This window comes from Oncorhynchus nerka, linkage group LG11 (genome assembly GCF_034236695.1).
Source record: "Oncorhynchus nerka isolate Pitt River linkage group LG11, Oner_Uvic_2.0, whole genome shotgun sequence".
Lineage (NCBI taxonomy): Eukaryota > Metazoa > Chordata > Actinopteri > Salmoniformes > Salmonidae > Oncorhynchus > Oncorhynchus nerka.
In genome coordinates, this window is record NC_088406.1 from 51,660,027 (window position 1) to 51,673,108 (window position 13,082).

The window sequence follows — 13,082 nt, forward strand, 5'->3', positions numbered from 1 at the left end:
AATATGGGAAAGAGTTGCTAGGTAACCCACAACTGTAACAATGTATTCGAGAGACAAGTGCTCATTGTGCAAATGTATTTATGTTTCCAATAAACATTGAGACAAAAATACAGATTGCTGTCAGAAATCTAAGCCAACCGACCCTGTTTTGCCCCCGAGTCACACACACGTGTCGGTTTTGTTGCTAAACAACCAGCCCGTCTATATAGCCCCCGGGTGTCTCCCCGGACATAAAAGCAGAAACGTACACACAGCATTAGTCATTATAAAAAGCACACATTTTAATCAAACATAAAAGCTCCAGGTACAATGTCTGGATGAAACAGACCCTGGGTGCAATGCTTTTTAACAGACAAACAATAAATATGAAAATATACTTACATACAAAACACCAGATTTTGTCCTCAAGGAATGGGTGCAGAAACTGACATACTTGAAAACGAGTCTTAACCTGGCTATGCAAATGTCAGCTAACTATCCTCTATGTCGGCACCAAATCAACATAGTCCTGATACTTCATCGTTTTTGAGCCTGGCGTCAGCATTCCAATCATCACAATCCTGCCCTTATGTCGTCTCCTCTAAAACCGCTGGCAACCTACCATCAGATACAAAGAAAGTCATCTCCAGTTATTCTAAATTAGTACGGGAGCACAGAAAGGGCAGTAACAAGACAATTACAAGAAAAAATAAGTCTATGCTGAACTTCAAAACTAAGAGGGTAAAAAGACTTGCTCTCCTATAGGCGTCGGTGATGAAGGGGATCGTCCAATCACCACTCCTTACCTTCTGGTGGAGGCTGAAACAATTCTTATGTCATAATCTGTAAGCAGAGCAAGGAGCAGCAACAAATGTGTAAGGGAGCCTGGGAGGAGAGCTTGGGGGGGGGGGGGGGGGGGGGACTTGTATCGCACTGTGATTTCTTAGCGAAGGACAGGTTAGTAGTCGGCTCTATGCTGGTTTAGTTTAATGGGGAAGAGGGATCTCTGTGTGTGTGGGGGGTGTGTGTGTGTGTGATTGTAAACCACTCAAGAGCTCTCTGGTGTGTTATTTCTTGGCGAATGAGATCTTCATGGCGTTGGTCTGGGTGATCTTGAAGCCCTGCAGTGCCTCCCTGGCCGCTCCAGCCTGCACGTCATTATCAAACTCCACAAAGGCGATGTCGTGGCGACCAGGCACCAGACGCACCTCTTTGAACCCAGGGAACCTAAAGTGGGAAAACAGTCATCGGGACAGAGCGTCGGCGCAGACTTGTTCAAGACATCAAGCGTCTATACTTGTCAACATGTTCAATCTCACCATACACAAACACTAGTTAACATAACCACTATATTGGAAACTGAACAGATATGTTCCAATACTACAGAACATGGAGGAATAAACATTACATTTTTCACACTGCACCAAGGAGTATAGGAGAAGGGGTGAATAAAATGAAGAGGTACTAACTGGTTGAAGAGCATAGACAGCATGAGCTCGTTGGTCTCCTCTGGGAGGTTGGTGAGGAAAAGGATGTGGTTGGGAGGGTTTTCTGCAACCTGGAGGTAAGGAAGATCACATTTATCAATATATATATATTTTTTTAAAGTTAGCGCGAGATTATACAGTCAGACGAATGACAAGCAAACTCAAAATTACAATGTTCCACCTAACAGACCTGCTGCGTAGTTATTGGCTCAGCGTCGTCTGGGTTAGGGTTCGGCTGGCCATCATTGTAAATAACAATTTGTTCTTAACTTACTTGCCTAGTTATATAAAGGTTCCCCCCTATCCACATCGATGCAACAGTAGTGGAGAGGGTAGTAAGTTTTAAGTTCCTCGACGTACACATCACAGACAAACTGAATTGGTCCACCCACACAGACAGCATCGTGAAGAAGGCGCAGCAGCGCCTCTTCAACCTCAGGAGGCTGAAGAAATTCGGCTTGTCACCAAAAGCACTCACAAACTTCTACAGATGCACAATCGAGAGCATCCTGGCGGGCTGTATCACCGCCTGGTACGGCAACTGCTCCGCCCACAACCGTAAGGCTCTCCAGAGGGTAGTGAGGTCTGCACAACGCATCACCGGGGGCAAACTACCTGCCCTCCAGGACACCTACACCACCCGATGTCACAGGAAGGCCATAAAGATCATCAAGGACAGCAACCACCCGAGCCACTGCCTGTTCACCCCGCTATCATCCAGAAGGTGAGGTCAGTACAGGTGCATTTACATTTACATTTAAGTCATTTAGCAGACGCTCTTATCCAGAGCGACTTACAAATTGGTGCGTTCACCTTAAGACATCCAGTGGAACAGCCACTTTACAATAGTGCATCTAAATATTTTAAGGGGGTGAGAAGGATTACTTTATCCTATCCTAGGTATTCCTGAAAGAGGTGGGGTTTCAGGTGTCTCCGGAAGGTGGTGATTGACTCCGCTGTCCTGGCGTCGTGAGGGAGTTTGTTCCACCATTGTGGGGCCAGAGCAGCGAACAGTTTTGACTGGGCTGCGCGGGAACTGTACTTCCTCAGTGGTAGGGAGGCGAGCAGGCCAGAGGTGGATGAACGCAGTGCCCTTGTTTGGGTGTAGGGCCTGATCAGAGCCTGGAGGTACTGAGGTGCCGTTCCCCTCACAGCTCCGTAGGCAAGCACCATGGTCTTGTAGCGGATGCGAGCTTCAACTGGAAGACAGTGGAGAGAGCGGAGGAGCGGGGTGACGTGAGAGAACTTGGGAAGGTTGAACACCAGACGGGCTGCGGCGTTCTGGATGAGTTGTAGGGGTTTAATGGCACAGGCAGGGAGCCCAGCCAACAGCGAGTTGCAGTAATCCAGACGGGAGATGACAAGTGCCTGGATTAGGACCTGCGCTGCTTCCTGTGTGAGGCAGGGTCGTACTCTGCGGATGTTGTAGAGCATGAACCTACAAGAACGGGCCACCGCCTTGATGTTAGTTGAGAACGACAGGGTGTTGTCCAGGATCACGCCAAGGTTCTTAGCGCTCTGGGAGGAGGACACAATGGAGTTGTCAACCGTGATGGCGAGATCATGGAACGGGCAGTCCTTCCCGGGAGGAAGAGCAGCTCCGTCTTGCCGAGGTTCAGCTTGAGGTGGTGATCCGTCATCCACACTGATATGTCTGCCAGACATGCAGAGATGCGATTCGCCACCTGGTCATCAGAAGGGGGAAAGGAGAAGATTAATTGTGTGTCGTCTGCATAGCAATGATAGGAGAGACCATGTGAGGTTATGACAGAGCCAAGTGACTTGGTGTATAGCGAGAATAGGAGATGGCCTAGAACAGAGCCCTGGGGGACGCCAGTGGTGAGAGCGCGTGGTGAGGAGACAGATTCTCGCCACGCCACCTGGTAGGAGCGACCTGTCAGGTAGGACGCAATCCAAGCGTGGGTCGCGCCGGAGATGCCCAACTCGGAGAGGGTGGAGAGGAGGATCTGATGGTTCACAGTATCGAAGGCAGCCGATAGGTCTAGAAGGATGAGAGCAGAGGAGAGAGAGTTCGCTTTAGCAGTGCGGAGGGCCTCCGTGATACAGAGAAGAGCAGTCTCAGTTGAATGACTAGTCTTGAAACCTGACTGATTTGGATCAAGAAGGTCATTCTGAGAGAGATAGCGGGAGAGCTGGCCAAGGACGGCATGTTCAAGAGTTTCGGAGAGAAAAGAAAGAAGGGATACTGGTCTGTAGTTGTTGACATCGGAGGGATCGAGTGTAGGTTTTTTCAGAAGGGGTGCAACTCTCGCTCTCTTGAAGACAGAAGGGACGTAGCCAGCGGTCAGGGATGAGTTGATGAGCGAGGTGAGGTACATCAAAGCTGGGACCGAGAGACTGAAAAACAGCTTCTATCTCAAGGCCATCAGACTGTTAAACAGCCACCACTAACATTGAGTGGCTGCTGCCAACACACTGACTCAACTCCAGCCACTTTAATAATGGGAATTGATGGAAAATGATGTAAAATATATCACTAGCCACTTTAAACAATGCTACCTAATATAATGTTTACATACCCTACATTATTCATCTCATATGTATACGTATATACTGTACTCTGTATCATCCTTATGTAATACATGTATCACTAGCCACTTTAACTATGCCACTTTGTTTACATACTCATCTCATATGTATATACTGCACTCAATACCATCTACTGTATCTTGCCTATGGCGCTCTGTACCATCACTCATTCATATATCTTTATGTACATATTCTTTATCCCCTTACACTTGTGTCTATAAGGTAGTAGTTTTGGAATTGTTAGCTAGATTACTTGTTGGTTATTACTGCATTGTCGGAACTAGAAGCACAAGCATTTCGCTACACTCGCACTGACATCTGCTAACCATGTGTATGTGACAAATAAAATTTGATTTGATTTAAAGGTTCAACAACAACAAAATATCACAAGATATAAACGAACACTGATAAACACACGTGATCCATACCTGGGCGTGGGGCATTTGCCCGGGCATCATCCCACCCGGAGGCATGGCACCAGGGAGCATCCCCCCAGGGCCCATCCCTGGAGGTGGCATCATGCCTGGCGGGGGCATGTAGGGGGGCTGCCCTGGCATTGGCATCATACGAGGAGCTCCGCTCATGGGTGGCATTCCCTTCAGAAGACCAAGAATGTTCAATGAAAAAAAATCAGCTGCATTATCATTTAGCGATACACGTAGAATAACACACAATCCAACATTTTAGATAGACATGTCTTAAAAGGAAATATGTTAAGCACAATGACTAACAGTGGCATTGTGGATACAAACGTGGTTGTGTGTCTTCAGAATCTCAGTACAACACTTACAGGCATGGGTGTTGGAACTCCAGGGCCCATGGGTACTACAGGGGTCCCTGGCACACCCTTTTTGGCCCCTGCAGCCTCTGGGCCCTTGACCCTCTTCTCCTTCTTACGGTCACGCTCCACATAGGTGCCCTTCATTTTAGCGATGATGTCAGAGTCCCCCTTGGCGTACCCAATACGCTGCCATGAGGAAGAGGTACAGTTGACGACGACAGGACTATTTACAGGAATGCATATTAGAGAATCATCATTATCTAGCAAAACACGTGTCAGGCAAAAGCTAGCTGATGTGTACCAAGGTGTTAATTGGTAGTAGCTCACCATAGGTTTGTCATAGAACGGGAACCCCTGCATGGAACGCAGGGCATTGGAGGCGCTGTTGACCTCCTTGAAGATGACAAAAGCCTGACCCCTCATCTTCAGGGAGCGGGCAACCAAAATGTCCAGGATTTGACCAAACTGAGAGAAGATTGCGTACAACGACTTCTTCAGTTCTGGGGGACAAATGGTACAAACAAGACATGTTTAGGCAAGGAGCCATTGGCATGGTTGATGAATAAACACAAACACGGGAGAAAAATTATTGAAGGGTGTTGCCAGCTTTAAGCTCTAACCATCTTTTTTAATCTTCTCGTTCAGGTTGTTGATGTATATGGTGTGGTTGAGGCGCATATCCGGAGCAGCCATCTTCTGTGAAATAAAAGAGGTGAGTGTTAGCGCCCTATTGCCTCGTCTGTAAGTAGCTAGATGAATAATAAGTTGGTAGCTAACTTGCAAATTATAAAATATGTGAAATAGACAAAAACATAACCATTAAGAAGTTGTATTTACCATTCAGTACTGGGATGCACAATGTAATCGCCCTCGAAAGAGATGAATGAAACTAACTACACGGTTTTTTTGTGCCGGAGCTTGCTAGCTAACGTAACAGACACCCTTAAGAGCTAAACAACGCCAACTATTTTTAATTGGCTAGTGTAATTTCCGGATCCTGTCCAGAACAGCTTTTCATTGGATTGTTTTAGCCACCCTCTTAACATCATTGGATAATGCAGTGCTACATTTGACGCACCCGCCCCTTTTAACATTGCCGCTCATTCACGAGAGTCAGCCTGAGCAAGATGCTGCGCAGATGATCAAATGGGTTTGCTTTTACGGCTCTAAAGAAATAGGCTTCAACATACCCTTATGATATTATCATCGCGCAATCTATTGAGTTTGAGAGCCCATCAATATGTTTCAAACAGCTATTATTTGGTTCAAAAGATGAACTGCTTTTCAATTATTTTGTTATTGATAGATAGCTAGCAAAGTAGGTATTCTGTTCTGTAACATTGCTGTAGCAAATGCCACATTGTAGCCGCAGCTGCCACTTTAAATGATCGCGGAGTTTGTTACCAAATATGGCTTTATTCCGCAAGCTAGCTACCTGCTAGTCCTAACGTGTAAAAACTTCAAAATAGCTCCCAGGTCTGCGCTTGAAGTCGTCTCGTTACAACTAAACCAGCCATGAAATAGAGTGTTAATCAAACTGCATGTCATATGAACGTATTTCAGAAACATATTTCGCAACATATGTCATGGTGTAACATATCTAGCTCGACATGGCATCAGATGGAGAAGCTCTGGCAGTAAGTTAAGCAATAAGGAGATCAATTCATAGGTCTACACACCATAATGTGTATTTAAATGTTTTATGTATCACTAAATCATTAATGCAACTTTATTCCATCAGTGGGTCATATGTGTAATTTCAATAGCTTCCTGTCATGTAGTTAAATAAAGGTTAACAAAATAATTATATATATTCCCTTCTCTCATTCTCTTATCACACAGAATTGCACAGCAGTGACAGAGGGTAATTCAATGGAGCATCCACCTCCTCCACCACCACCAGGACCACCCCCACCGACAGCTGCCTCGGGGCCAAGCAAGAAGAAGCTGTACCAGGCCATAGCGGCAGGAAAGACCCCTGTCGAGGGGGATCATGCAGAGGCCCGGTTGCTGCTCAGTCAGAGGGAGAGCAGGTGAGGCGAACTGCCTACAGAGAAACAGAAGTTATCAGACAAGCGTAGCAGCTAAAGCCTATTTATAGGATCTCCAACATGGTGGTTGGAAAATCACTGAAAGAACTCTGCAGGTAGCGTAGCTGTTAACCGTAACCGAAAGTTTATTTTTATTTTTATATGGCTTACAGGTTATGGAATGGGGTCACCAGTCACACATTGGGTAACACTCTCCACCTTTATAATCAGTGTACTGGGGTGGGTGTGTTCTGCGGGGTGTTCTGCACCTGGGCATTCAGTTTCAAACCGTTTCTGTCCATGAAAGCAGCACTGTAGTGACCCTGTGGGAGTTTCAACTACAAATAGAACACAAATGCAAGAAGATAGATGACGCTCTGAGCTATCCCACCAAGACCAAGCTACTGTACATACTACTGTGATATATGCACTATTCAATAACTCATTTGTTACCAGGTGGCGGTAGGAAAGTCTGTTTTGTGGTGTGGCTGACTGTTTACTGGTTGATGTAGTTTCAGGAAGGACCTGCAGTGGATGCTGTTTAACAAGTATGTGCCTTCCCTCATCCAAGACGGCCCACAGTAAGTCACGTATAAAGCTTTATTTAGGCTTTTCAAAATGGAGCCGTCCTCCGTCGAAGTAATCACTGATCTAATACATGTGCATTCCTTTCTTCCCGAAGCTGAGGTACATACCCCTGCCTGAGGTGTGTGTGTTTTTACCTGTAGATGTGGTCTGGTGGCTCTATGGATGGCTGGTCACCTACTACAGCCCCCTCTGAGTGTTTCCATGGAGGCCGTGGTCCAGACAGCGATGGACAGGGGATACACAGCACAGGGGGAGATGTTCTCCGGTAATGCTTTAGTCTTCTACGCTGCATACTCTCAACGACACCAGCAGAGCTATACTTTATTAGTGAGACTAATGTGTGTGTGTGTGTGTGTGTGTGTGTCTGATTCAGCTAGTGACATGGCCATGCTTGCAGAGGAGGTGTGTGGGTGCAGGGCTGAGCTCCTGTCAGGAGGGATGAGTGGAGACAACTCTACAGCCGTCCTGAAACACCTGGCTGACGGACAACCCGTCCTCATCCCGGATCCTTTATGCTCTCTCACATTCAGGCTGTTTGGAAGGACCCATCTGCTCTAGTCAGTCTGTCTCAGGTAGAGGTCGTTAGGTACCGATAGATGGTGTTCTTAAGGTAACCCAGCGGCAGTTATTAGGTTATTGTGTATTTGACAACTTTACAATGACATTTTGAAGTAAATACCATGTGTAACAGTATAACTTTAGACCGTCCCCTCGCCCATACCCGGGTGCGAACCAGGGACCCTCTGCACACATCAACAACAGTCACCCACGAAGCGTCGTTACCCATCACTCCACAAAAGCCGCGGCCCTTGCAGAGCAAGGGGAACCACTACTTCAAGGTCTCAGAGCAAGTGACGTCACCGATTGAAACGCTAACTAGCTAGCCATTTCACATCCGTTACACATGTTAATAGCGGACTTATCTGCAATATTTATTATACAGTATATGAGTAAAGTGATGTACTGTATGTGTATTTGAGGTCTTTGACTGCATAAACACAGATATGACGAGGATTTCAACCATGAGCCATGCCAACGCACTGGACACAGGGCACACTGGGCAGTGGCCTCAGGTTAGACCGGAGCTCCTTGACTGCAACACACACATGCAATTCCCATGTCTTGACATTTGACCCTTCCTATAACCTCTCTATCTCTCCCAGGTGTCTTGTTGGGTCTGGACCAGGACAGCGTGAGCAGAGAGCACACCCAACCGGACCCCACCCTGCCCTGGCTACTCCTGCCCCAGGACAGCCCCTCATGCCCATGCCCCTGTCCCACTGTGGGGGCAAGAGAAGCATACATCCTGGCCAAGCAGGGCAAGAGCCTGCGCTATCAGCTGTGGGGCCTGGACAAGGTGGCCCAAAGCAATGCTCAGTTGAGGGAGATAGATCCCCAGAGGGCTGGGGACAGTACCCAGTACGTGGTACCCAAGGGAGGGGTGGAAGTTGGGCTGGCAGGCCAGGTCGTGTTGGTCCACACTGGGAGACAGACCAAGTGATCATGGGCCTTCTCTCCTGGTGCACTGCTATGGTACAAATTGAGACTCATTGGCCTGGACACAGGAAAGCATGACAGTCTATAATGCTGGAAGTAGAGGACATGTTGAAAGGGTCTAAGGATGCTTTCCTAGGTTGGCATTCATTTCTTATATAGGACACCGGAGGATGATCATAAGGCAGTTCTTATCTGTCTACTACTTATCAGTATGAAACGTTTGAATGTAAAGTGGACTTTTGCCAAATCTGTTTTCCAGTACCTGAACAGATCCTGTGCCTTACGGAAATGTTTCCTTCACTTCACATGGTCGAACGGGGCTGTAATATTGCATACGATGAGAACCCCGTACCTGCCTGTATTTATACTGATTATCAAGCAACCCCAAGTGCACACAGAATAAACATATGTACTATTTACTGTTGTCAATAGTTCATATCGTTGAAATGTGACCATGTCTATACGAGCGTTTCTGGGTATGATGCGTAAGAGTTAGACATGGTTTTTCCACAATGTAACGCTCACAGGAATCATAACATACTGTCCCCTCCATATGTATTTGGACAGTGAAGTTAACATTTTTTAATTATACTCTAACCCCCCCCCCACCCACCCACCCATATGTTAATAAGTCTTAAGTATTTGGACAAAGTCACTTAGTGTATTAAAGAGTCTACACACTCGGAAACAGTTAGTTTTGGGTTGTTTTGCCTACTCGATTACACTGAGTGAATTTCTCCAAATACTTCTTAATTACTCCAATTACTTCTTGAAATGGGAGGGACTAGATACTTAGTGCTTCCATTTCCAAATGGTAAAACATATGTATGGAAATACCATCAAATAAAACAGCATCTCAATGTATTTTTTTTAAAATGCTGGAGTATAGAGCCACATTTAAAAATACATTTGCTTCACTATCCAAATAGATGCGTAGGGGAATGTAAAAACCCTTACCACCAATACGATTCATACTTCCGATAAGTTTGGTGTTGAGTAATGTGGAGACGAGGGGTTTCAGATTAGAAAGACTTGAGCTTAGTTCCAGTTTATTGCAATCAATGGTATTCTAGACAAAGAGAGCAAGGACCCATCTCAATCCTCTTAACATTCATATTTGTTGTGCCTCAGCATCTTGTAATGCACAGTCTCCTGAAGTACAGCACAGCGGAAGGGCTTACCCTAAAGTATAAAATATACATCTTAGGCCCTTAATACACAGTCCAGCTCTCAGCCACACACAACAACCCAAGCAGTCCGAAAGCTGGTAACAGTCAGGTTAAGATCAAGAATAGGATACATGGTACGTAAAGACATACTTTGTAAACAATACATTGTTCCAGAATATATATATATATACTTCCAGAATGTGTGCTTTTTATGGTGTGGAATATTTGAGAGATGTCAACAGTAGAAACAGGATTCCAGTTCCGCGATGTCAATGCTGACAGTCACATAATCGGTCACACACAGAACCCCTCTATTTCCTAGCTAGAGAAATCTGCTCACGCCACAAACACACAAGCTGTGTTGTCGGACTCTGTTGAAGAATATGGAGTGAGACTCGGATGGGAATGTTGCCTGACAGATCTACAAATCCAGAGACACAAGACCTGACACCGTTCAGAAAAAGGTGTCAAATACGGTCACCGGCAGAAACGCAGAAAGAAAACTTTTAAAAAACTGACAACTGTCATTATGTGTGAGTTTGTGTTTGCATATTTATATCTAAACTTACAGAGGAATGGCAGTGTTAAACCAACATTATCTCGAAAGAAAAAAAGTGTACCAAAACATGGGCAGATGCAGAACCCGCCTTCAATTAGAAGAAGAAAGAAATAGTCACCACAATGTCGTCTTTGATAGCAATGATTCTATATTCAATCAGATTCACATTAAAGTCTGACGTGTGGATGAACGTGTCATAAGAATCAGTAGCTCATTCATTCCAGTTTCAGGTGACTTGTTCAACTAGTAATTTCAGTTGTCAGGCCAATCGTTACCCATCTCAGAAAAAGTAAGTATCATTGAACTAAAGGAATAATGATCACAATTATACAGATGAGTCAACTGCCACTAACCAGAAAATGGTTTGCTTATAAAGAAGCTGGGACACCAGAGTGAATCCATATTCAGGGACACACAGGCAGGACTAGTTTTGTTCAATGGCTTTTGTGAGGTACCTATTTGTGCAATACAGTCTAGTTATCGTGACCACCAAGGCATGTGCCCACTAGGAGGGAAATTAAAGAAGAAAAAACATTTATCCCATCTGTTAGTTCAGTGGTTCCCAACCCTTTTCAGGTTACCGTACCACCAACTGAACGTTGCTCTGCCCAGAGTACCCCTGAAGTACCCCCTCGTGTGCATTTTACCAGTAGTCCTATGGTCTCCTGAGTCTTCTCAAGTACCCCCTGTGGATAGACCAAGTACACCCAGGGGTCCTAGTACCCCTGGTTGGGAATCACTTGTTAGTTTATCTGCTGGGTCAACTCCGCCAATCAGACACCACGCGGGTCAGACTAATCAACAACAGCCTCCAGTTTTCACCATAGAAAAAAAAATATGTTACAGACATCAGTTCATACTTTGGGTTAACTCTCCAGCAAACTTTGGAATGATTCAAAAATACAACAACAAAAAACTATCTAGGCACAGAAAAAAAAGTACAAAGAGTAAAGAGGCGATTTGTTTAGGCAAACAAATGAAATACAACTGTATTTACATTAAAAGGCTGAGCACCGGATAAAGTTGAAAAATATACATGTTTTTCCAGTGTTTCTAGTGTTGACATATATATAAAATAGTTTTAAAAGCATAAAGTCAAGTGGTCCATAGTGAAAATAAAACATTGCCCCTCTAAGGTCACTTGAGGAGGATATATCCCATTGGAAACGTCCAGTACATTATCATCATACTTGTGATAATAGGAAGGTAGTGTGTGTGTGTGTCAGTGATAGTTGACGTCATAGCTCTTATAATGAGAGAAGTTGATGAGGGATGACACACCACTGGTTGTGTGGACAGGTTTCCTCACTGTCCACCATGCTCCGTGTGCTCCCTCGCTCTCTTTCGCGGTCATCGTCCTTTCCCTTCATCTCTCCAGTCTCACATCTAGTTTGCGTAATGACCAGTTCCATCTGTTCGTCCCCAACTACATCCTCTGCTCTGACAAAGATGAGAGTGTTCTCTCCATCCTCTTTTTCTCCCTCTTCCAGGCCAACCCGTTGTTCTCTCTCACACGGCCCTCTCCCTCTCTCAAGGGCTGGGGGGGAGCATGGTACTGAGAATGTCTATGAGATTGTCCAGACCCCACAGGTAGCCATCCTCGTGGTTGCCCTCCATCCAGGGGGTCCGGTGGTCCAGGGTGAGGAGGGCAGGCAGGGGCACCGTCTTGCCAAAGTCTATCATCCACACACAGGCCTGCCCCGACGCATCATGCACAAACAGCAGGGAGCTGCCCACCACCTGGGAGAAAACAGGACAGTTGAGTTCAGTGTGAGTGTTTTAAAGATGCACTATGCAGAAATCGCTCCACCATTTCCTGGTTGCTAAAATTCTAATGGTTCGCCTAATTTCAGATTGTGACAAAACAAAGCATGTATAGTGTACAGAATCATTGTACCATCTAAACCACTTTGAAATATATTTTCCATAACCAAAAATACTGTATTTAAAGCGGTTTGAAGCTGGTGTACAAAACTGAAATTAAAAGAGGTTTAGGGTTTGGCCGTGCTAGGCAGTCATTGTAAATAAGAATTTGTTCTTAACTGAGGTGCCTAGTTAAAGGTTAAATTATTTTTTTTAAGTAAAAATGATTAGGGCACATAGAACAGATCTTCTGCTTCTTAGACTTGCTTTCAATGAGGATGACAGATCTTTAACTCACATTTCTATGTGAATTTGTCAGGTAGCCCAAAAAGTTGCATATTGCAGCTTTAATAAGGAATTTGGATCATGTTCATATCAATTACATTGAATCATAACCCAGCAAAGAGGTTTGTTGAGGGAAAGTAATCATACCAAACGTTACTGTAAATATTGCCTTCATTTATTGCCTGTAAGTAAAGCAGAGTACAATGGCATTTGTGTGTGTGTTACCTCATGTGTTCTGAAGAACTGGGATTTCTCCAGCACGGATCGCAGCTCTTTCAGACGTTGCAGGTAGAG

The 13,082-nt window shown here is 45.2% G+C and overlaps 3 protein-coding genes across 5 annotated transcripts in view; 1 reads left to right on the forward strand and 2 right to left on the reverse strand.

Moving 5' to 3' along the window:
• Positions 1-260: 260 nt before the first annotated feature.
• LOC115137107 (U1 small nuclear ribonucleoprotein A-like) lies at positions 261-5,751 on the reverse strand. Its single transcript, XM_029673172.2, has 7 exons — positions 5,635-5,751; positions 5,418-5,493; positions 5,125-5,297; positions 4,807-4,983; positions 4,445-4,612; positions 1,449-1,537; positions 261-1,206 (listed from the first exon to the last, which is right to left on the reverse strand). The coding sequence occupies exons 1-7, from the start codon at positions 5,635-5,637 to the stop codon at positions 1,047-1,049; spliced, it is 846 nt and encodes a 281-aa protein (XP_029529032.2). The 5' UTR covers positions 5,638-5,751; the 3' UTR covers positions 261-1,046.
• A 148-nt stretch (positions 5,752-5,899) lies between these two features.
• On the forward strand, positions 5,900-9,329 carry actmap (actin maturation protease). 2 transcript variants are annotated; one of them, XM_029673170.2, is made up of 7 exons: positions 5,900-6,434; positions 6,640-6,830; positions 7,340-7,375; positions 7,556-7,680; positions 7,789-7,918; positions 8,418-8,488; positions 8,579-9,329. In XM_029673170.2, exons 1-7 carry the CDS (start codon positions 6,408-6,410, stop codon positions 8,914-8,916), a joined length of 918 nt encoding a protein of 305 aa, XP_029529030.1. In that variant the 5' UTR covers positions 5,900-6,407; the 3' UTR covers positions 8,917-9,329. The 2 variants fall into 2 exon arrangements, with proteins under 2 accessions (XP_029529030.1, XP_029529029.1); XM_029673169.2 differs by having other exon boundaries at positions 5,902-6,434; positions 7,340-7,408.
• Positions 9,330-9,934: 605 nt separating this feature from the next.
• Positions 9,935-13,082, reverse strand: part of LOC115137105 (inositol-trisphosphate 3-kinase C-like) — a 17,211-nt gene continuing 14,063 nt past the window's right edge. For both annotated transcript variants that reach the window (XM_029673167.2, XM_029673168.2), the window contains exons 6-7: positions 13,014-13,082; positions 9,935-12,380 (exon numbers count right to left, since the gene is read on the reverse strand). The exon at positions 13,014-13,082 is cut by the window's right edge and continues 3 nt beyond it. In XM_029673167.2, the coding sequence (XP_029529027.1) occupies positions 12,171-12,380; positions 13,014-13,082 (279 nt within the window). In that variant the 3' untranslated portion in view covers positions 9,935-12,170. The remainder of the gene's footprint in view (positions 12,381-13,013) is intronic.

What these genes read in the sequence shown, in the direction of transcription:
- LOC115137107 (XM_029673172.2), bottom strand. An exon ending in CGTTCTATGACAAACCTATG is followed by an intron (nt 4,984 to 5,124) that starts GTGAGCTACTAC and finishes TCCTCATGGCAG; the next exon opens with CGTATTGGGTACGCCAAGGG. An exon ending in GGCAAATGCCCCACGCCCAG is followed by an intron (nt 1,538 to 4,444) that starts GTATGGATCACG and finishes CCTTACCTCCAG; the next exon opens with GTTGCAGAAAACCCTCCCAA.
- actmap (XM_029673169.2), top strand. Translation starts at nt 6,408, where the DNA reads ATGGCATCAGATGGAGAAGCTCTGGCA. An exon ending in CAGATGGAGAAGCTCTGGCA is followed by an intron (nt 6,435 to 6,639) that starts GTAAGTTAAGCA and finishes CTTATCACACAG; the next exon opens with AATTGCACAGCAGTGACAGA. An exon ending in ACAGGGGGAGATGTTCTCCG is followed by an intron (nt 7,681 to 7,788) that starts GTAATGCTTTAG and finishes TGTCTGATTCAG; the next exon opens with CTAGTGACATGGCCATGCTT.